The following is a 25,489-nucleotide window of genomic DNA, read 5'->3' on the forward strand; positions in this document are numbered from 1 at the left end:
TTTCTCAATTCAAGGGGAGGTAATTCTGTACTTCATGGACCAATAATGCTTATTTTTTGTAGGGTTCGTGTCCTCATTGATATAAAGACACTGTGCAAATTTGGAAAGGATCGGACAAAAAATGTGGAAGATTTTTGAAAGTTTTCACAAAATAGGTAAAAACGAATAAACATGCAAAGTTCAACGAGCTCCTGCGGCCATGTTTTTTGACGAATCAAATTTCTTTGAACAACTTTTTCAGGGGAGCCCTCAAAGGTCATCCCTGTGAAATTTTTTGAAAATCTGATGAGCGGTTTCTGACAAGAAGATTTTTTAAGGTTTTTACCATATATGGTCATGGCGGCCATCTTGGTTATGCGATCAAATTATTTTTAACAATTCTTTTTTCCCATGACCTAGGGAGGCTCCACATGAAATTTAGTTGAAATTAGCTCAATGGTTTAGTAGAAGAAGATGTTTACAAATTGTTTACAGACGGACGGACGGACGCCGGACGCTGAGTGATCACAATAGCTCACCTCGAGCTATCGCTCAGGTGAGCTAAAAACAGAAATGAGTTTATTGGAAAGAACTGTCTATGGGTAGGTTTTCAGATAACCAAAAACACATTTTCATTTAGGTCTTACTAATGTCCGTGAGTGGTCCATACAGGTCCAGTAGAAGCCCCAGCCCTGACAGACAGGTGGACCTCTGGGCAAACGATGCCCCAGGATACAGACTGTCCAACATTGCCCTTGACAGCCAGGCAAGGAAATCCTGACATACACCAAGATTGCTCATAGGAATAATATAGGAATCAACACAAATATGTTCTTTTTTTAACATAGATACAATGCATTGAATCTAAATTTAAATTCACTCGCCCAATGAAAGCTCCGCCCTATAATGCACTGTAATCTTTACACTTCTGAAAAAATGGTGTATACATGATATGCTTGTGTTTATGAAATTCATAAACATATTTATCGTCATAAATGTTTAAGATTATTTTTTTGTAAGTGATGTTGTAATTTTATTGGATTATTGAATAAATGTGCACATTCGAAAACCGATATGTATACTGTTGTTGAAAAGATTCGGTTTATATGCATGTTTTGGCGAATGAAAAAAAGCATGGCAATAAACAGGACCTATATTATAGACTATACTATACCTGTTTTTATAGCCCCCTGCAATAAATGAGCTAAAAAAAATTAACGCTGTCCGTTTATAACACTGTCGAATGGCTTGGACCCTGTCATCCGCGTTATATTGGAGTTACAGTGTATGTTAGCAAAATGGTGATAAAATAAAATATATAACCCATAAAAAAGTAAACAAAAAACCCATTGAAATTCTATCAATTAAATTGGCTACTATAAGGTTTGGTCACTATAAGGCAGTGGCCACTTCTATTTATTCTTTTTTGCTTGTTTTTCACTCAATTGTTTTGCTTCTGGTATGTCAAGTACTTTTGCATTGTGCCACACAATCTGACAATGTGATACTATGTTCTTGTACATTCGGTTGGCCACATCTTTTGAACTTGTTAAAAAAGGAATGTTCAAATCAGTGCCCCAGATAAGCTGCCTATCTGCGTCTTTCATCCTATTAAAATTAATCAAAACGCAAAGAAATACAATATAATGTGTATTGAAAACGCAACTGATTTGAGTGTTACGCAAATTCGTCAAAATTGATGCATATGATACAATAGCTACGATCGAAAATGCTTTGCTCATTTTCGGTATTTTCTCTTTGGAATTATTATCGTAATGGGGCGACGCTTTTATTCAGCAAGCGTCTGGATGACGGACGAGGAAAACAGTCAAAGTTATCAAAACGCTCTGCGAACTAGATTTCATTGTTAAAAAACATCTGACCAAATTATTTACGACAACATACATGCGTTTAAATCTGACTGAATCTGTCGTTCATAGTGCATGTCTTTGTAAAGCGTCTGTACTTTCAGCTTCTATTACGATGCAAAATAAAAAGTCTAAGAGAGGTAGAAAGACGTCCGCAATTGTTGCGCCAAAATATCAGTTGATCGCAAACGTTTTCCAACCAAGAAAGCAAAAGCCAATAAGTGCCGAATCATTCGTGTTATCTTTTTTATGTTTAAAGTTTATATTATGGACAGTTTCAAGAATTAAAGATGTTATGAAACATCATTTTATTAAAGTTAATGATGATAGTTTACAAATTTATTGAATCAATACAATGTGTGCAGCTTCAACAGAAGTAAAGCGGCAATGATTTTACGTTATGCATTTTTATATCTCATTTCACCCTATTTCAAGGATAAAATCACCCTATTTTTCAAAATCAATGGTTGAAAACCCTTTTTCCAAATAATTGTCTGGGGCCCTGGTTCAAATGTATCCATATTTGTGACATTAAAGGATGAAATAAAAGAATTATAAAAATAATGAATAAATAACATTGTGCTATAATTTCTGTCTTGCTTCTGTAGCATGTGTTAAACTTTTGTTTACGTATAAACATTCAAGATGATCAAGATTGTATTAATAAATGACTGTATTGACTTTAAACAACAGTCACTTGAAACATTTCAAACACTTTGATATTATATAAAAGCATTCATTACAACTCTTTCCAAGATCATTCAAATTATTCTGTTGCACAGAAATAATATCAATAAGATACTTATTACATCATATCATTAAACTCAATAAGTGAAAAAAGTGAAGACATATATACCTGATAGCTTTTCATACCAGTCTCACTGTTCTTGTTCTTCTGTCTGTACAACGCCCCACCACTCTCTTTCAAGCGTAACAGCAACTGAATTCAGACATGAATGCTTTGTAGTCAAGAACTGTCAAGGTTTGAAAACTTTGTGAATAGATTGTCATATAACATTGAAAAAGGCATGCACAGCTAAGCTTTGCATCTTACAATTCAGTAAATGAAAAAACATTAAAAAATTAAATTCTTCAATGTTTTATGTTTGCAATTGCATGAAAAGTTTATTGATAAAAAAAGAACAAGAAAAAGTTGCCTTTGTCTTACTTAACTATATAGAACAATATTATTCAAAATGACAACTAATGTACAGATTCAAGCATTTACAATGTGAAAGCCAAGGCTACCTTCTTCAACAGTGCTACAAACTGTTGACGGAAGGCGGGGTTCTGGTTGTTAAAATTGTCTGGTATGAAACTCCTAATGAGCCTCAACTCTGACATCACAACCACCTCAGAGGTCTTCTGGTTCTCACACAACAGAGCGAATGTGTCCAGCCTCACTTGCTCATCCCTGCATACCAGTGCATCCTTTAACATTTGCACAGTCACCAAACCATACCACACCTCACAGTCACCTTTGGAATTATCACTTTCAATCTCAGAAATCATTGCATTTTCTTTTTGACTGACACTTTTAAAAGCATCAACATTGCAACAACTTTCAGTTTCATTGCTAATTGCTTCCACTGTTTCATCAGTCTGGAGATCTAAGGTACCAGGTCCCTCCATATTGGTTGATGTGATTTCAGTGTGCTTTTTTATGGCATTCTGTTGCCTTGGCATCAAAGCAACTGCCATACTGGAGCCCCCCTTCTTTAACATCCCAAGGGCTCGGGCCCGCCGCAGGCACAATATCAGGGCACCCAACTGGGTCTCTGAAATAGAACAATTTAGGCTATAAAAGTTGGGAAATCAAATCTACAAATTGTTGAAAATGCTACAAAGGCTAGGATACTACAATGACTGATATGAGAAAAATAAATACATCCTTAGCAGTTTTTACAAGTATGTCAGCCACGCTCTGTGAAAACAGGGCTTAACCCTTTGCATGCTGGGAAATTTGTCGTCTGCTAAAATGTTGTCTGCTGAATTTTTAAAATTAGCATTTTCTTCGATTTTTTTCAAAGAATACTATCAGAATAGCAAACAGTTTGGATCCTGATGAGACGCCACGTTCTGTGGCATCTCATCTGGATCCAAACTGTTTGCAAAGGCCTTCAAAATTCGGTTCCAGCACTGAAGGGCTTAAGGCATGTGTGTATATGTTGAGCCAGATAAGCTTGTGCAGTAGGCATTGGACTAATCAGGGACAGCACTTATCGTTTTTATGGAAGCATTTGTTTCAGGTCTCCATTCTACAAAAATCCAGTCAAGGCGTAAAGCCTTGCCCCTGATAAGCCTGTGCAGACTGCAAAGGCTATTCTATTAACGTCATTTTACGCAGATGTACATGTACATGCCTGTATAGAACATCATGATAACCCACTAACAGAAATGAACATTTAAAAGATTTTTTTTTGGTTTTATAATTTGATTTACACATGATAACATTAATTTAGGGTCAGTAAGACTTTCTTTCACATGATTATTTAAGAGGCCGGTTAGCAGAGTTATCTAGGTTCACAGGTTTGATCCCCAGTCCAGTCACATCACTTGCATATGGATTGGTCATGAAATCCTTTCTTTGGCCATAACTTTTCTAGAAAAAAATTAGTTTGTGAACTGACCGCTGCAAAATGACTGAAATACTGCTGGGAATGGCAAAAGCCCAACTAACCAAAGAAAGTAGATGACATTTTCTGTATGAAGTGTTGGAAATTAAAACATCAAAAATGTGATTATGTGAATTAAAACTTGTTCATAGTTGTCTTCTACTATCATGCTTCACTCACCAGAACTGGTTTGCTTGTCTGCAGAGTTTACCAGCTGGGTGAGGTGTGATATGATCCTGTGTAGAGTATTCTCCCCACACTTCAGTAGCCGCGGTAACACATACTGAAATTTGCAGATAAATTATTGCATGAATTAAAATTAAGAATAAAGACCTCTAAGTAGTTAATGCAGTGTTATGTTTCATGAGCACTTCACTTCTCCACACTAAGATCTACAATGCAAAATCATGCTCCATTCATTTAATCAATGTTATGGCCTTGAGAGCTATGCCCTGGACACAGTATACACAAAACATAAACAAACAGCCCAAGAGTATCTGATGCAGAGTAAAAGTTATTGAGTACTACACTTCCCCTTGAATAATATCAATTAACATATGGATTTGTATATATCTATCCATAAATATCATATATAAAGTCTAACTAATATTAAAAATAAACAAAAGTGGATGCCACAGCCAACAAAAAAAACCACCTTAATGATGATTATTTATATTACAACAACAAAAATTATGACAAATATAAATTATATCATATTGAAGTTAAAACAAAGAAAATTAAAGATACACAATGTGAATGTTTAGTTTTCAATCACATCTATAAACAAGAGATGTGTTTGTCAGAAACACAATTACCCCTACTGCGCCACTTTGATATTTCTTTTGACCTTTGACCTTGAAAGATGACCTTGACCTTTCACCAATAAAAATGTGCAGCTCCATGAGATACACATGCATGCCACATATCAACTTGCTATCTTCAATATTGCAAAGGTTATGGCCAATGTTAAAGTTTCCAGAAGGACACACAGACTGACAGACAGACAGACGGACTGACGGACAGTTCAACTGCTATATGCCACCCTACCGGGGGCATAAAAAATAACATTTTACATGGAAATGATATAAGTCTAAAATACCTCAATAGTGTGCTTTTTCTGAAGATTTGATTTTTGGCAGAGCGTCTCCAATACTGGAACCACCCACTGGGTGAACCATGTGACCTTGCTAGATTCTGATTGGTCCAGCTCAGCCATGTGACATCTGAACAAGCACTCATAGAGCTCACTGGCCTGAAAAACACAAAGCTGGCTTCAACTCTAATCTTGATTGGTGACAAACATATAATTCACAAGTTTATGCAAGTGAATTTAATTCACTATTTTTTTTAAGATAAATATTAAAAATGAGTGTATTTTCTATTTTGTTTCGCTCATACTGGTAATTACTATGTACAGTCTTAAGTGTTACAACTGAACACATTTGAAAGTAAATCAAGTGGCATAAGAAAACTAAAATACAGAGCTTTTCAAAAGCTTCATGATTTGTGCAAATATTCCTGCATGTCTAACTGAAATCAACATAATTTTGCACAATAAACATGCTATGAACCCAGGCTTACTTACATAACATGCCAGAGTATGTTCTTGCATTTGCTGCATGACATGCATGGCTATCCCAGAATCCCACGCCAACATCCTCGCACTTCCAAGATGTCTGACCAGAACAGACAGGGTGCCATATTTGCCTTTGCATGACCAGCTGACATCATGAAGGATGGTCAGGCAGAGATTGTGCAAGAATTCATCATCCTGTGTACATTGACCTGCATGAAATATTACATGTTACTGCTGACACCATATGTATGAGTTATCAATTTTTTGTGGCTCTTATTTGAAAAACTTGATAAGTTAACACCTGTTTAATTCAGCTTTATTGATTAAAAGCCTTAAGATTATTGAGGCAATTTTTGGGTGGTAAGGACTGGTACATTAATATCTGAAAGTAAGTGTTTTATCAATGATGAATGGTGTGCATGCATGGATGTATGTAATGAAGGTCAACTGATTTATTTAATATCAAAGGGCCATAAATTGTATTCAATATCAAATGACCATAAATTGTATTAAAAACTACAACATAACATTAAGACTGCCAAACAAATTATCTACCAAAATGATGCTTCATAACACCTTTTTTTAATCTCTAAAAACATTGCCATTTTAAAATGAGGGGAACATGTATGATGTGCCATTTTTGCTCTGTTTGAAGTCAAAATTTTAAATGTTGAATTTAAAAAATGCAAACCTTGAGACTGGAGATACCAGAGGTGCAGAGACACTACAGATTGGAAGATATCCCTCACAACAAAACGAACAGCCTGAAAACATATACCAGAATATGTGTTAAAGGATTGCTCATTGGCCAAAAAAACACAATAATAAAGCAATATAAATTTCTTAAATATATGATAATCAGCATTTTTTTGCTAACAAAAAGTACTTTTTCTTATCCTGATCCAGCTTGACCTCAAACAAAAGCAGTCCCAGGACAGAGCATTTGGCAGTTCTTCTACTTTTATAGCATGATGTAAAATTTCTAACATGATGGCAACAAAGTTAAAAGTCTATAGTAGTCAGTAGTATATGTAAACCTTATGCTAAACATTTATAAATTCAAATCAGATCAGGCCAAGAAACTAGATTTTCATCTTTTAACAAATTAGTTCAATTAAATTAACGTTGAAACCAAAGCCTTAAGATAAGCTTATTACGCACACAATTACAGCAAAACATTTCCATCTGAACCAAAGTTATTTACTGGTAACAATTTTTCTGTTTCTTAATAATGACAATGACCCAACAAGACCTGCATGCAAGATGCAATGATTTCTCCTTCTTAACTTACGTAAATGTGTGAAAGTTTTTAATCTTGTTTAAGTAACAATAACCTTAACCTTGACCCAAATGATCCCAAATAAAACAAAATGTTAGGACTGCATATCACCTAGAAATAGGGGCAAAATCTGCTAAATGGTTCAAGGTGTTAAGTAAATGGCAATGTAATGGTCGTCACTGTAAATAAAGACCCATTAACACATATGTTAAGTTTATTTTAATATCTGCCATAGATATAGTGATATGGCATTGTTGCAAGCAAAGGTTAACTTGAATATTTTAAGTACAATGAGGTGCATAATTCTGCAAAATTGCCAGCCTGAATTTAGGGTCTTGGTCAGTTATCTTGCATGATAATCACAAAAACATAGCTCTATGTGAAATTCAACTTAGCTTTTACAGAGATATGTACATGCAAACTTAAACCTGAATTTCCTCTTGCATTAGGGACCTCACAAAATATGACTGAAGACCTGTAAAGTTACAGTCAAATAAGTGTCATAGAAACAGTGATATGGAGATGTTTCCTGTCTACCCCAACTGAAACATTTCATAGACACTGACTTTCAAGTGAGTAGTATAGTTCAGACTATTAAGTGAGCAGTTAAACAAAACAAGAAACCGTCGGAGACAGGTGATGCTCCCTAAAGTTTTTTTTTGTCACAATATTGCCTTATATATTCAGATAAAAGGAAACGTCTTGAGGGCACAGTAAATTGGGGAAAATAATTTTTTATGTAAAATTTCAAAGGGCCATAACTCTGTGAAAAATCATCCAACCAGAACCCGCTGATAATATGCACATCTCCTCTTGGTAGTGAAGTTTCCAATAAAGTTTCATTGAATTCCGGTCATTAGTTGCTGAGAAATAGCCCGGACAAGAATTGCACTATATGTACAGTTAATGGAAAATTTCAAAATGCCATAACTCTGTGAAAAATCATCCAACCAGAACCCTCTGATAATTTGCACATCTCCTCTTGGTAGTGAAGCTTGTCATAAAGTTGCATTGAATTCTGGTCATTAGTTGCTGAGAAATAGCCTGGACAAGAATTGCACTATATGTACAGTTAATGGAAAATTTCAAACGGCCATAACTCTGTGAAAAATCATCCGACCAGAACCCGCTGATAATATGCACATCTCCTCTTGGTAGTGAAGCTTCCCATAAAGTTTCATTGAATTCCAGTCATTAGTTGCTGAGAAATAGCCCGGACAAGAATTGCAGTATACATGTATGTACAGTTAATGGAAAATTTCAAACGGCTATAACTCTGTGAAAAATCATTCAACCAGAACCCGCTGACAATATGCACATCTCCTCTTGGTAGTGAAGCTTCCCATAAAGTTTCATTGAATTCTGGTCATTAGTTGCTGAGAAATAGCCTGGTCAAGAATTGCACTACTAGTATATGTACAGTTAATGGAAAATTTCAAAGGGCCATAACTCTGTGCAAAATCATCCGACCAGAACCCGCTGATAATATGCACATCTCCTCTTGGCAGTGAAGCTTCCCATAAAGTTTCATTGAATTCCAGTCATTGGTTGCTGAAAAATAGCCGGGACCAAAATTGTGCATGGACGGACACACAGATACACGGATGGACAGACGAAGCAGCGACTATATGCTTCTCCCAAATTTTTTTGGGAGAGCATAAAAACTATTCAAATATGAGGCAGTGAAAATGAGTCATGTCATAAAGCTCTAGACTCAACACATATGACTAATATGTTGTTCTGGAGCTAAGTTAGCGGAATGCCCACATTCGGTTTGAAGATTCTAACAACTTTTCATTCATAGAAAACATTTGCACATCCTTACATCGAGTGCATCCTCCCAGGCGGTGAATACAAACTGTAAGCAGGACTGGAGAGCAACACTGTTACCATGGAAACATGACTGCCAGTCCTCATAACTACCTCTCACTTCAAGGTGCTCTCTGTAAACAGAATTTGATAAAAATATACGAATGCCTTCCCCAAATTGCAGCAAAGTGGTCCCTGTGACCTTGCGCTTTGATCTCTTGATTAAACATTCATAAGCGGTAATTCTTTATCCAGAGAAAGCAGAATATTAATTTGACATTTTAAAATATTTTAAATGGTACAGACAATAATTAATATGACAAACATTGTGAATGTATATATAGCCAGCACATATTTTGATTTAAAAACCATAACATAATTATGTAAGGGTTAGCAGAGATTTTCTACAACAAGAGGGCCAAGATGGCCCTAGTTCGCTCACCTGAGAGGAGTCAGTTCATTCAATCTTTACCTAATGTCAAACATGACCTAGATATTGACCAGACAAACATCCTGGTCAAGTTTCATCATTATTGAACCAAAACTCTGGCGTAGGGAGTGTTTTTGTTTTTGTAAGATTTGAAATGGTGACCTATATTTTGAGTTGACCCCCCAAACATCAAACTTTGCTTACAAGGATTTTGTATAATATAATGAAAATTTGGACAATCTAAGGGCAATAATTATGGCATTCATTATGTGATTTTGCTCATCATCAAACTTGACTGAGATCTTTCAGCAACTTTGATAAAGAATGCTTGAGAAATGTGAATGCTAGAGTGTTTACAAACCAAATATGGACTGGACGGACAGTGGACAAAGACCAATCCTAAAACCTCACCTGAGCAATCAGGTGAGCTAAAGAGTGTGTTTCACCGATCTGAGCCATTTTCCAACTTGTCCAAGAAATCAATAAAACCAAATGTATTGACTAAGTTTCATGATGATTAGGCAAAAAATGTGACTTCTATAGTGTTTGATCACAAGGTTTCTCTCTGTATAGTCACATAAGGAAAACTGCCCCACCCCCTGGCAGCCAAGTTTATTGACCCATCAGGACCATTCAGTGATTTTGTTTGCTTTTTTTGTTACAGCCTCTGTCATTTGGATTGGGAAAATTAGCGCGATAAACCATGATATTGGGAAAAATAGCGCGATAAACCATGAAATTGGGAAACATTATAAATATGATTATAAGAACAGAATTAAAGTTGCTAAGTTCATGTTTGACAGCATTTTTATATTATGAAGTGTTGCTTTAATGTCTTCTTACCATGAATACAAGTTAGTTAATATGCTTCCACATGCATATTAAACTTGCAATAATCTATAAATTCTTAAATATACCATTTAATCATAACCTCTTTAAGAGTATGAATTTAATTCAGCATGTTTTTAAAAATAAATATCATATAATGGTGAAAACATTTGCAAATATAAACAAACACGCTTTAGTGTTCTTCCTATTTAATGATGCATTAAATAGAGTTAAAATAATATATTTCATTTGTTTACCTTTCAATATCTTGCACTTGACATCCTCAGTTCCATGCTAATTTAGCAAATTGTACAGCTTGACAAACATAATAAAGCAGATTATGCATATGAATCTGATTATACACAGATCCAATAACATATCAATCAAATCATGTTTGTCTCTTCCTTTTCAAACGCTACTTATCTTAAATGCTTTATTTTTGTGAGTAGACTTACTCCGATATCCCAACACTGATTTCCGCACATTCACTGTGAAGATTTCTAATAAATATATGTTGTTTTTTATCTCAAACGTCATATTTTGCGTTAAATGACACACGCATAAAATTATTCCCTAATAACCATATGATATCCATAGTTAATTTGAATGTTATTTATCATTTTCACTGCTCATTTCAAATTTCTCGTCTGCTTGCCGCCATCTTGAACGTGTGTAGAAACAGGCGTTAACAATCGGGAAACATCGACTATTGTCGGTATCCTCCGCAATATAGAGAGAGATGTGTGGATAGCAACGTTAAATCGTAATCAGCTACATTCGCGAACAATATCTAAGTCAGTTGTCGTTCGGCGACGACTAGACAAGCTCGATCGGCACTCGTACGAAATTAAGGCAAAATGACATTGTAAACTTATTGGCTATATTGGGAAAATTTGGTCATTTTTGGGCAAATTTTGTTCAGATTTTTGGGAAAAAACGTCATTTTTTGCAATAGCGAAGCAGACGAATATCCACCCGCAGCCATGTCATTCAACTGACCGCAACCATTTTCTAACTCAACTCTCGTATCTAGGAAACAAATGTTCTGACCAAATTTCATGAAAATTGGGCAAAAAATGTGACTTCTAGAGTGTTCACATGTTTTCACTATATACATAGAGAAAAATGCCCCGCCCACTGGCGATGATGTTCTTTCACCGATCTGGACCATTTTCGAACTCGTCCGAAAAATCAATAAAACCAATGTTTTGATTTGCTTTCATGATGATTGGGCAAAAATTGTGACTTCCAGAGTGTTTACAAGGTTTCTCTATAGCCAAATAATGAAAACTGCCCCACCCCCTTGCGGCCATGTTTTACAATGGACCAGAACCACTTTTGAACTCAACCAACATATCATTTACACAGACATATAGACAAAGTTACATGAAAATTGGGCATGAAATGTGAGTTCTACAGTGTTTACAAGTTTTTTCTTTTTTTTGACCTAGTGACCTAGTTTTTGACCCGGCATGACCCAGCTTCGAACTCTACTGAGATTTCATTGGGACAAAGCTTCTGACCAAGTTTCATGAAGATCGGACAATAAATGTGGCCTCTAGAGTGTTTACGAACAAATGTTAACAGACAGACGGACGGACGACGGACAAAGACTGGTCACGATTGCAGGATTTGCTGTCACTAGTCTTACAGGAATGTTGGGAAATTATACACTCTTTGACAGCCTATGAGTATCATGATATAGAAATAAATATAATAATGCTTACCTGACTCTTTGGGTTAAAAGACAGATGGACTTGGCAGCCAGTAGTTTACTGCCTACATCTGAGCACCTGTAATGGAGAGAACAGCTTTTTCTATAGAAGAAACATTAACCACAGTACTGCCAAATGATCGCAATTAATCCTACTTGAGCCTGATTGAGTTGATAAGATTTTATCATACCCCTATGCCTACATTAGTAAATGAATGCCCAAATGGTGTTTAAAGTCTATTGGCAAGATACAAGGAAGTTTCTACTGAAGTAAATGTTTAATGAACAGTTGACTGAATAAAAGTCTCAATGCCCGTTTTAATTAAGGCTATCATTACATCATTACTATTCATGAGACCGAACGGCTTTTTCATTCGAAAGCTATGGTCAAAGTTATATAGATTTATTTTCTTGTTTTACTTTGTTAAAAACACATAACATAACTGAGTCTGAGTATGCAAAAAGCTAGCAAAAAATGTCAGGAACATATTTATTGTATTTATTTGAATTATGGCATATATAAAACATGTTGTGGAGCTACAGTTAAACATGTTGTGGAGCTACAGTTATATGATCAAAATCTTGTTCTCATCCACATTTTAAATGGAATTGTAAACAGATTTCAGCATTTTTTTTACATGTCGTTAGATACAATCCCTCACAAATCTTTAATGTTTTTTGTATAGACTAAACTTATTTTTATAGAAGATTAGAAGTTGAAAAACAAAACAAAATTAAGTCGCCAGTATTTAAAAAGCCGCCTACTTGATCTGTAAGTGGATGCGCTACCAGTTTGGCTTTTTTGCCATCCAAACTTTTCCCCCCTTAAGCGAAACATAATATGTATAACAGAGGGGGTAATCAAGTGATAGTAAAGACGGCAATGTCCATGCTGTCCTGAGACAGATACTTTCGCCATGTTATAAGCTTTATTGTTTTTGTTAAATCTTATAATGAAGCTCAATTTCGAGCCTTATCAGTACAAAGATGATTAATGTCTATTTTGTATTAAAGTTCGCTTTATATTTCGACTTTACTCCCAGCAAAATTTTCTGAGCAAAGCTGTAATTAGGTCATTTGGTAAGAAATTTTGCAGCAAGTAAAGTCAAGATTGAAGAGCAAAATATTAACGCAAAATAAACTCTACAAACTTTCTTGCTGATATTGCTGGAAAACGAGCCACATTTTAATAAATAATACAAGTGATAAAGGATATTGAACAGCCAAAAAAAACTGACTCTGCATGGACATCACCATCTTGACCATCATGTGATTACTTCGTTTGTATAGTTAACACATAGTAAATGTTACCAAGCTTTTGGTAATTACAGTATGCTTTACGAACTAAATTTGTTTTATTTTCTCAGAAAGTTTTTTCACTAAAAATGGTCTAAGAAAAATTCAATAAAAATGTTGATAGAAATATTCTCAGAAGAAAATCTTTAAAAAAAGTTTCTAAGTGAAAAAATTGAAGAATTAGAAAATTTATTTATCTTATATATTTCTTCTGCCAACATCCAACTACACCGGTGCATTTTTACTGCATTTTTACAATTAACCGACGAGACTTCTTTTTGATTTGTGGTTATAAAGTCCATTGGCTAAAGCCAATAGACAAAAGAAACAAAATACAATGTACACAGCCAATAGACAAAAGAAAAAAAAAAGCAAGAGCTGTCACCATAGGATGACTTATGCCCCCTATAAACGCTTGATAGAAGTTATGAGCTTTTTTCGAAACTTAAACACAGATTTCGAAACCTAAACGCAGACCCTAAGTTCAAGGTCAAGGTCACAGGGGTCAAAATTTGTGTGCAAATGGAAACGCATTGTCCGTATACACATGCATACCAAATATGAAGGTTATATCTCAAGGGACATAGAAGTTATTAGCATTTTTCAAAACCTAAACGCAGATTTCGAAACCTTAACGCGGACCCTAAGTTCAAGGTCAAGGTCACAGGGGTGAAAATTTTTGTGGGTATGGAAAGGCCTTGTCCATATACACATGCATACCAAATATGAAGGTTATATCTCAAAGGACATAGAAGTTATTAGCATTTTTCGAAACCTAAACGCAGATTTGGAAACCTTAACGCGGACCCTAAGTTCAAGGTCAAGGTCACAGGGGTAAATTTTTTTGTCTGTATGGAAAAGCCTTGTCCATATACACATGCATACCAAATATGAAGGTTATATCTCAAGGGACATAGAAGTTATGAGCATTTTTCGAAACCTAAACGCAAAGTGTGACGGAAAGACAGACAGACGGACAAACAGACAGATGGACAGACAGACAGACAGACGGACAGTCCGATCACTATATGCCACCTTTTCTTCAAAAAGGGGGCATAAAAATGTACACACAATCTAAAACCAAAGGTTATATTGAACCTTTTCTTTTAACCGTCATTAGTCACATAAGGTTTTTCTTCATATAAACATCAAACTGCACTTAAGAGTGCGGTGCAGTGCCCCAGATAAGCTGCGTATATGTGTCTTTCACCCTATTAAAATGTTTAAAAACGCAAAGAAAGACAATATCATGCGTATTGAAAACACAACCGATTTGACTTTTATGCAAATTCGTCAAATTTGATGCGTACGATACAATAGCTTCGATCGAAAATGCTTTGCTCATTTTTGGTATTTGCTCTTTGGAATTATTATCGTAATGTGGCAACGCTTTCATTCAGCAAGCGCCTGGATGACGGAGCAGGAAAACAGTCAAAGTTATCCAAATGCTCTGCAGACTAGATTTCATTGTTAAATAAAGCATCTGACCAAATTATTTACGACGACATACATGTGTTTTAAATATGACTTAATCTGTCGTTCATTGTGCATGTCTTTGTAAAGCGTCTGTACTTTCAGCTTCTATTACCATGCAAAATAAAATGTCTAAGAGATGTTGAAAGACGTCCGCGATTGTTGCGCCAAAATATCAGTCGATCACTAACGTTTTCAAACCAAGAGAGCAAAAGCCAATAAGTGTCGAATCATTTGTGTTATAATTTTTTAAAGTTTCAAGTTTATATTATGGACAGTGTCAACGATTAAAGATGTTATGAAACATCAGTTCATTTTAAAAAGTTAACGATGATTTTACAGTTTTATTTAATAAATACAAGTGTGCAGCTTCAACAGAAGTAAAGCGGCAATGATTTTACGGTATGTATTTTTATATCTCATTTCACCCTATTTCAAAAATGAAATCATCCTATTTTTCAAAATCAATGGGTGAAAACCCTATTTCCCAAATAATCATCTGGGCCACTGGTGCAGTGACCTTACTATTGGAAAAAGAAAACATGAAAAAATACAACATACGATATCAAATAAATGTCCTTAGATTAAATTCACTACATAGGATATTCAACTAATAATATTAATACAGTATTTTCAACATAACAGTAGTAACCTTGAAAATGCCAATATCACTTTGCATTTCAAAAGTGTCTCCATACATGAATATTCATAGCAAACAAGTGCCGCGTTTGTGAAACACAATGCCCCCTACTGCACTTTCGAGTACCACAACAGCTATTTTAGAGTAAACAAGACTATTGGCAAGCAATATTTGTCCCCTATCTGCTCCACCATTGTCAGATTTTTTAATTTGTTGCCATAGCAACCATAATTTTGACGTAGGAACAAAATGAAATGACGTACATAATGTCCATATTGCCATCTATCCATGTTTCAAGTTTCATGAATAAAATTAATATGAAGAACTTTTAGTTATCGCAGGATCCAGAAAAGTGTGACAGACTGATGGACTGACAGACAGATTGACAGACACACAGAGCGCAAACCTGAGGGGACATCAAGGCCAATAAATTAGCAAAAAAAAAAACGAAGCTCACACTTCATCTGTAACTCAGTGTAAGGCATGTAGATAGATTAACAAACCAATAATGAGCTCAATATAAAAAAAAGCTTTGCATAAAAAACCTCAAAAACTGTTAATATAGAAAATATTTCTAAGTCCAAGGACCATAACTTTGCAAAACATCAATTGACCAGAAAGAATTTCACACTTCATATGTAGGTCATATAGGTAGACTCACATACTAAAAATCAATACATGAGAGATTTGCATAAAAAACCTTCGGCAAACAGTTATTATTTTGAAAATTCTTAAAGCCACACATCTTGAAATAAAATACATGTTAATCAATACTCATAGATGTAATTTGAAAGTAAGCAAAATTGTCATTAAATCTATAGCCTAGTTAGCAATTTTTTATTTTATTTTGTAGGATTTCTATATGTATACGTCCATTTTGACAAACACGCTTATTTTTAAGTTTTAAAGCGCAATAAAGACGACGGATTCCTACCAGATATATTCTAATTGGCATAGATACAATTAAATCTATCACCTAGTTAGCAAGTAATTTATTATTTTTCAAACGGTGACGCTTTTAAAACCGAAAGTAGGATTTCTATAAGTATACGTCCATTTCAACAAACGCGATTATTGTTCAGTTTTAAAGCGCAAAAAAGATGGATTTCTACCTTGTCAACCACCAGATATATTCTTATTAGCATAGATAAAATATGTTTCTTATTTTGAAACCACCAGATATATTCTAACTGGCATAGATAAAATATGTTTCTTATTTATACTTAAATATTTACTTTCATTTCAAGGTATGTGGCTTTAAGGTCTAGGCCCATATTTTCACCAAAAGTCAATAAACCGGAATGAATTTCACACTTAATCTGTAGCGCATGTATTTAGACTTGCATACCATAAATCAGCTAAAAATCTGAAAAGGTTACTTAAAAAAATCTGATAATGGAAAAATATTACTTCCCTAGTAAAAAAATGACCTAGTGTGCCTGCCAAATGATTTTTTAAGATTATCTCACTAATTACTTCCCTTTAGAACTGTCAAATGCCTGTACTTTCATAACAAGAGCTGTCAGAGGATATCGCGCTGGACTATTCGAGTGCTTGACAGTATAACGTAAGCCATCATGGGGAAATTGTTCAATAATTTATTAGACGATCTTTCAAAAATAAAAAAGGAAAAAAAAAATTGGGGAGGGTGGTGGGGGGGGGGTGCGAGGGGGTATAATGTGGGGTGTGCTCATTTATTAGACGATCTTTCAAAAATAAAAATAAAGGATTTTTTTTAATATTTTTTTTTTGGGGGGGGGGGGGGTAGGGGGGAGTAGGGGGGGGGGGGGGGTGAGAGGGGGTATAATGCAGGGTGGGGTAATTTATTAGATGATGTTTAAAAAAAAAATGGGGGGGAAGGGATTCTGGGTAGGGGCGTGGGGTATTGTTTGGGTGGAATCCATTGTGGTATTCAGGTAAGTGTTGTTTTGTCAAAGAAATAATAAAATGTGATCATAAATAAAGAAGTTATGGCAATTAAAGCAGAATGTTCAATTATCTAAGTGTAAAAGGGGCCATAATTATGTCAAAATGCTTGATACAGTGGTCTGCTCTTGTTTATAGGTTGGGGTCATTTTGTTAAACAAGTATGCAAAATATAAAAGCAATATGTAAAAGAATATAGGAAATATTTGGGGTAGTACGCAAAGTTTTACATAGATTTATCAATAATATGCATACCGGGTATTCTAAGTATAAAAGGGGCAATAATTCTGTCAAAATGCTTGATACAGTTGTATGCTTTTGTTTATAGGTTGGGGTCATGATTGTAAACAAGTATGAATAATATGAAAGCAATATGTCAAGGGACATATTTGGGGTAGTACGCAAACTTTAACATTTGCTGCATATTCTAAGTGGTAAAGGGGCCATAATTATAACAAAATGCTTGATAGAGTTGTCTGTTCCTGTTTATAGGTTGGGGTCATATTGGTAAACAAGTATGCAAAATATAAAAGCAATATGTCAAAGGATATAGGAAATATTTGGGGTAGTACGCAAAGTTTAACATAGATTTATCAATAATATGCATATTCTAAGTATAAAAGGGGCAATAATTCTGTCAAATGCTTGATACAGTTGTATGCTCTTGTTTGTAGGTTGGGGTCACGATGGTAAACAAGTATGCAAAATATGAAAGCAATATGTCAAGGGACATTGAAAATATTTGGGGTAGTACGCAAACTTTAACATTTGCTGCATATTCTAAGTGAAAAAGGGGCCATAATTATGACAAGATGCTTGATAGAGTTGTCTGCTCTTGTTTATAGGTTGGGGTCATGTTGGTAAACAAGTATGCAAAATATGAAAGCTCAATTTTTAAAACGCACTAAGTGACCCCTTGACCTAGTTTTTGACTCAGAAAGGCCCATGTTCTAACTTGGCCTTAAGATCATCCCCATAAAACTTCTGACCAAGTTTGGTGAAGATCTGATGTAAACTACTTGAATTAGAGAGCGGACACCATGCTGAATGTTAAAAAACGCACTAAGTGACCCCATGACCTAGTTTTAGGCCCAGAATGGCCCATGTTCAAACTTGTCCTAGAGATAATTTAGATAAAACTTGTGACCAAGTTTGGTGAAGATTGGATGAAAACAACTTGAATAAGAGAGCAGACAACATTGTGATGTTTTAAACGGACTAAGTGACCCTGTGACATTGTTCTTGACCCGACATGACCCATATTCAAACGTGCCCTAGACATAATCAAGATAAAACTTCTGACCAATTTTGGTGAAGATTGGATAAAAACTACTTGAATAAGAAAGAGGACACCATGCTGAATGTTAAAAAACGCATTAAGTGACCCTGTGACCCAGTTTTTGACCCGGCAAGGCCCATGTTCAAACTTGGCCTTAAGATCGTCTAGATACAACTTCTGACCAAGTTTGGTGAAGATCGGATGAAAACTACTTGAATTAGAGAGTGGACAACATGCTGAATGTTTAAAATGCACTAAGTGACCCCGTGACCTAGTTTTTGACCCGGCAAGGCCCATGTTCGAACTTGGCCTTAAGATCATCTAGATACAACTTCTGACCAAGTTTGGTGAAGATCGAATGAAAACTACTTGAATTAGAGAGCGGACAACATGCTGAATGTTTAAAACGCACTAAGATACCCCGTGACCTAGTTTTTGACCCCGCAAGGCCCATGTTCGAACTTGGCCTAGACATCATGTAGATACAACTTCTGACCAAGTTTGGTGAAGATCGGATGAAAACTACTTGAATTAGAGAGCAGACACTTAATACGGACCGACACACAGACCGACCGACAAGTTCACTCCTATAGACCCCCTTAACTTCGTTTGTGGGGGTATAATCATGTAAGCCTCCATTTTACATTTTATTTATTTTACTTGCAAAATGAAAAAGTAGGGATAATAGGGCTATTTTTGAAAAAAGTAGGGAAAAGTAGGGTTAAGAAAAAAAAAGTAGGGAAAAGTAGGGTTAAGAAAAAAAAAGTAGGGAAAAGTAGGGTTAAGAAAAAAAAAGTAGGGAAAAGTAGGGTTAAGAACTAAAGTAGGGAAAAGTAGGGTTAAGAAAAAAAAGTAGGGACAAGTAGGGAAAAGTAGGAAAAGTAGGGACCAGTAGAAAGCCTGCAACTGCTATATGCCACCCTAACGGAGGCATAAAAGCCCATATTTCATTGCAAACTGTTATAATCATAATGATAATGTAATAACCAGTCAACTTATCTAAGCAAATCTGCCCGTTAAATTAAGTTCAGCCTTGCCTGATTTATTCAATGAGAATCAGCACTAACCTGTCATTCTTTATATATTTGTGTGTTTTTTTCATTGTAACAGGGACAGTATGTAATGGTCCCTGACCGCACATACTAGAACAATCGCATCCACTGCACTTCAAATTAGACAGCAGACATAAAGGAAACATTATTGCAATTCATCTGCTGGTTCAATTACCTTTCACTTAGATCAAACAACTCTGGTAGCATGCAATCCATCAAGAATACCCTGTTGCCAACCAGACTGAGCAGGGTTTCCATGGGTACCATAGCAAGCATGCCATACATGAAGCACAGGTAGCTAGTGCTGGTCAAGTCCCCCTGTGCCAACTGATCCATTCCGACACCATCCAGCCATGATGGGGGTGGGGAACCAGTATCTCGGAGCACAGGAATGTGACTGAACACAGTGTGAGAGAACTAAAAAGGAAAATATTAAAGTGAAATATTCCTACATAAACTCATTCTGTGAAGATCTTGTCTACAAATAACTAAAAGAGCTGTGAAGATCTGGTCAACAAACAACTTAAAGGGCCGTGAAGATCTTGTCTACAAATAACTAAAAGGGCCATGAGCATCTTGTCTACGAATAACTAAAAGGTCCGTGAAGATCTTTTCTACAAATAACTAAAAGGGCCAATAAGATCTCGTCTACATATAACAAAAAGGGCCGTGAAGATCTTGTCTACAATAACTTAAAGGGCCCTGAATTTCTTGTCTAAAAATATCTTAAAGGGCTTTAAAGATCTTGTCTACAAATATCTTAAAGGGCTGTGAAGATCTTGTCTACAAATAACTAAAAAGGCTGTAAATTTCTTGTCTACATATAACTAAAAGGGCTGTAAAGATCTTGTCTTCAAATAAGTTAAAGGGCCATCCTGCTTGTTTCAACATTTACAGGTCATTAAGTGAGTCTGGTAATAAAATAATTATGCAATTGTCAGCATAACTAACGTTTTTACTTGATTTTTTATAATTTTCCAGGCTGGCAAAACCTGCCGCTAGGTCTTTGAGTAAGACATTCATGGCCTTAATAAACGGTTAGATATCCTGATTATATTGCATTAAATCTGAGTATTCAGTCTGTTGAAGTGCGCTGACAATAGACATTGTTCAAAACAAGCAATTTTTTTAAAATTGATATCTCTGCCAAATAAATTTAGTTATTAGATGGGTGCAAATGCCTTTATATATGGTATAATCCTAACTGTAAGGTAGTTGTTTTTATGCATTGCAATTCTAATCATTGATATCTATACACCTATGCAGTTTTATATTGAAATCTTGTAGCGTATAAAGTATGAGAAATAGCCCTAAAAAGTTACACATTCAATACAAAAACAACAAAGGACAATAACTCTAATTTAAGAAAATGTAGTTATGGTCCTTGTAAATGACACCTCTCATCATTGATACGAATACACACCAATTCTATATCCCTCCACCTTTGCCAGGGGGATAAAAAGAATGCTCATAAGAGACAACTCCACCAGTATTTTTTTTCGTTCAAAGTCGGGGCTGGTAACTGGCCACATTCCCAAAAGGAAAAAGTATATATTTTTCCCCAAATAGGACTTAAAAATTATCAATTGAACATTAAAAAAAAAAATTGTATCTCAACATTAAGTATCTCGTATCTAGCTGTAAAAGTTAAAACTTTGTAATTATCATATTGAAAACACTTTCAATTTTGAAAATTTAGCCAAACAACAATAACACTAGTTTCCAAGTTTCGGTCAACACGCCACAATTTTTACCACTCCTAAGGGACCCATCCCCATTCCCAAAAAGGTGACAAAAAACTCTCTTCTCTTCTTATGTTTAAAATCATTTATTTCAGGGGGCATCAACAAACCCAACCAGATGAATAATTATCTCTCTAAAAGAAAAATGGTTGTACATTACCAGTCCCAACACTTTTTCCTCCATCCCAGCATGGTTTAGCATGAGGCAGATGTTCATTGCACTGGATGTCTTACAGTCAATGAGGAACCCATCTGAATAAAATACACCTTATAATTATGTTCTAGTTAGAAAAGCATTTCATATTCAATCATTCTGTAAAGTAATATGAAACAAGGGCTGTTTCTAAAACATGCATGCCCCCCATATGGGCTCTCCGTTGTAGTGACAGCCATTGTGTAAATAAGTTTTTTGTCACTGTGACCTTGACCTTTGACCTAGTGACCTGGAAATCAATAGGGGTCATCTGCCAGTCATGATCAATGTACCTATGAAGTTTCATGATCCTAGCCATAAGCGTTCTTGAGTTATCATCCGGAAACCATTTTACTATTTCGGGTCACCGTGACCTTTGACCTAGTGACCTGAAAATCAATAGGGGTCATCTGCGAGTCATGATCAATCTACCTATCAAGTTTCATGATCCTAGGAATAAGCGTTCCTCAGTTATCATCCGGAAACCATTTTACTATTTTGGGTCACTGTGAACTTGACCTTTGACCTAGTGACCTCAAAATCGATAGGGGTCATCTGCGAGTCATGATCAATGTACCTATGAAATTTCATGATCATAGGCATAAGCGTTCTTGAGTTATCATCCGGAAACCATTTTACTATTTCGGGTCACCATGACATTGACCTTTGACCTAGTGACCAGAAAAATTAATAGGGGTCATCTGCAAGTCATGATCAATGTACCTATGAAGTTTCATGATCGTAGCCATTAGCATTCTTGAGTTATCATCCGGAAACCATTTTACTATTTCAGGTCACCGTGACCTTGACCTTTTATATAGTGACCTGAAAATCAATAGGGGTCAACTGCGAGTCATGATCAATCTACCCATCAAGTTTCATGATCCTAGGCATAAGCGTTCTTGAGTTATCATCCGGAAACCATTTTACTATTACGGGTCACCGTGACCTTGGACCTAGTGACCTGAATATCAATAGGGGTCATCTGCGAGTCATGATCAATGTACCTACTAAGTTTCATGATCCTAGGCATAAGCGTTCTTGAGTTATCATCCGGATACCATTTTACTATTTCGGGTCACTGTGACCTTGACCTTTGACCTAGTAACCTGAAAATCAATAGGGGTCATCTGCCAGCCATTATCAATCTACCTACGAAGTTTCATGATCCTAGGCATAAGCGTTCTTGAGTAATCATCCGGAAACCATTTTATTATTTCGGATCACCGTGACCTTGACCTTTGACCTAGTGAACTGAAAATCAATAGGGGTCATCTGCGAGTCATGATCAATCTACCTATCAAGTTTCATGATCCTAGGCCTAAGCGTTCTTGAGTTATCATCCGGAAACCATTTTACTATTTCGGGTCACCGTGACCTTTACCTTTGACCTATTGACCTCAAAATCGATAGGGGTCATCTGCGAGTCATGATCAATGTACCTATGAAGTTTCATGATCCTAGGCCCATGCGTTCTTGAGTTATCATCCGGAAACCACCTGGTGGACGGACCGACAGACTGACCGACAGACTGACCGACATGTGCAAAGCAATATTACCCCTCTTCTTCGAAGGGGTGCATAAAAAATATTTAAATATGTGTTAAACAACTCAACAATTGATTACTGTGAAATCATTTATTTTCGCCAGCACGAAATTTCGTCATTTTTATAAAAATGACGTTTTCGTCAGCACTTAAATTCGCCAATTCCTCACTTTGAAAAAAAGGCTTCAGTCAATATCCGATTTGTTTGTCCGAAATATATTGCGGTTGCGAAAAATCGTAGTGGGGAAAGAGGAAGGACACTTGAGAGTCACTTGCAGGAGGTGGGGCCTGTTTGTCACATGTCAATGCACTAGCCTTTTGTTAGCAGGTGATCAGTAATTTTTCCCCATTATTGTATCATTATTATGTAACAGACGGAGTATGTATGCGTGGATTACGTTGGATTTTAGTGCCTCATGCCTCTGGCGATTCAGTCTTAAGTTGTTCAAATATGGGACATAATTGATCGTTAGGAGCTTGAATTCGTCAATCGGTCGACTGACGAAATATACGAAAATTAATGCCTGACGATATATAATGGTTTCACAGTAACTTACATCATTTTGTAATGAGAAAAAAAATTGAATATCACCAGCACATTTGATCTAAAGTGTGCCTTCCATAAGGAGTTGAATGAACACATGCTTTATGTGCATGCTTACCGCTTTTCAGAATGCTTATATCTGTTGAGATACATTGTTTGGCTATGTTCCTTAACTGTGACAATGCCTCATCTTCTTTCATCCTGGTTTCCAAGGTGACCGCAGTCTTCTGGCAGATCCGATTGGTCAGCTTGACTGCCTCAAGGCAATGATGCATAACCTCATTCTGGCCCAGGGGTGATAAACTGGGACTATGAAGCAGATTAAAGTGTTCTTTTGAAGTTTTGGATTGGTTTACAGTGTCTTGAGTCTCTCAAAAAAGCTATGGTTAATTGGTTCCAAGGACATGTCTCGTAAGAACAATAACATGGAACATAATCATGAAACCATTACGTGATAAGCTTTGACCTAAGTAGACCTGGATATAAATATCACAGCATATAGTCAATGAAAAACTAACTGGCAGGTAAACTTCATTTTAATAGGAGTTGTGCTTTGTGTAAAGAGGGTTAAATGCATGTGGGCAAAGTGTCGTCCAAGATTAGCTTGTGCAAACGCACACAAGGTAAGCTTTTGGTAAAAAGGAAGAGTCTTCATTATGAAAATCAAGTTTAGACAGAGAGTGTCGTCCCTGATTAGCCTGTGCGGACTGCACAGGCTAGTCTGGTACAACACTTTACGCACATGCATTAAAACCCATTTTTGCAGAGCACAGTTCAATTAAAATGTAATACTTTTCTTGATATTAAGATATTATCAAATTTACAAGAAAAGTACAAAATTCTAAGCAGATGACAGTTGTAATTGTTCAACTTAAATTGATTTTTTAAACAATATATTTAACATCAGCTGTGTCATTTCAGGATAGTTTAGTTCACATCTTACCTATAGACTTGATAGAATGTCTGAGCCAACTTTGTGAGATAGTTGTATTCACATCTTACCTATACACTTGATAGAATGCCTGAGCCAATTTTGTGAGATAGTTGTATTCACATCTTACCTATACACTTGATAGAATGCCTGAGCCAATTTTGTGAGATAGTTGTATTCACATCTTACCTATACACTTGATAGAATGCCTGAGCCAATTTTGTGAGATAGTTTTATTCACATCTTACCTATAGACTTGATAGAATGCCTGAGCCAATTGTGTGAGATAGTTGTATTCACATCTTACCTATAGACTTGATAGAATGTCTGAGCCAATTGTGTGAGATAGTTGTATTCATATCTTACCTATAGACTTGATAGAATGTCTGAGCCAATTGTGTGAGATAGTGAAGGATCTCTAGGCATAGCACACCTGCACAATCAATACCTGCAATTGAAGGCAGAGTATATATCACTACCTGGGACATATTGCATTATAAAGACTATTTACATTAAGATAACATTGTGGAAAAACATGCAACCTTTTTTAGGTGGTTATTAATACATACTAAGGAATGGCAAAATCTCACTTTGGTTTTACTTGTGCGTTATTGACAATAAAGAGCACTTAGTTAATTCATTCTCTGAGATAAATTAGATAATAAATTCCGGAAAAAAAAAGGCAATACATGCAATTGATTTGCCATCTCTGAAAAAATATGCCAGCTCTGTTCAAGATAGGTCATCTTGTTGATAAGAAATGCAAATT

The 25,489-nt window shown here is 35.8% G+C and overlaps 1 protein-coding gene across 4 annotated transcripts in view; it reads right to left on the reverse strand.

The window, feature by feature from the left end:
* Window positions 1-25,489, reverse strand: part of LOC127842559 (thyroid adenoma-associated protein homolog) — an 82,456-nt gene that overhangs the window by 34,775 nt on the left and 22,192 nt on the right. Inside the window, exons 5-17 of one of the 4 annotated variants that reach the window (XM_052372122.1) lie at window positions 25,087-25,168; window positions 23,908-24,098; window positions 21,667-21,758; window positions 19,940-20,181; window positions 12,112-12,177; window positions 9,143-9,260; window positions 6,730-6,802; window positions 6,048-6,247; window positions 5,562-5,714; window positions 4,643-4,745; window positions 3,096-3,625; window positions 2,704-2,787; window positions 627-756 (exon numbers count right to left, since the gene is read on the reverse strand). In XM_052372122.1, coding sequence (XP_052228082.1) covers window positions 627-756; window positions 2,704-2,787; window positions 3,096-3,625; window positions 4,643-4,745; window positions 5,562-5,714; window positions 6,048-6,247; window positions 6,730-6,802; window positions 9,143-9,260; window positions 12,112-12,177; window positions 19,940-20,181; window positions 21,667-21,758; window positions 23,908-24,098; window positions 25,087-25,168 — 2,064 coding nt within the window. The other 3 variants (XM_052372131.1, XM_052372136.1, XM_052372140.1) reach the window with 3 other exon arrangements.

This window comes from Dreissena polymorpha, chromosome 1 (genome assembly GCF_020536995.1).
Source record: "Dreissena polymorpha isolate Duluth1 chromosome 1, UMN_Dpol_1.0, whole genome shotgun sequence".
Taxonomy (NCBI): domain Eukaryota; kingdom Metazoa; phylum Mollusca; class Bivalvia; order Myida; family Dreissenidae; genus Dreissena; species Dreissena polymorpha.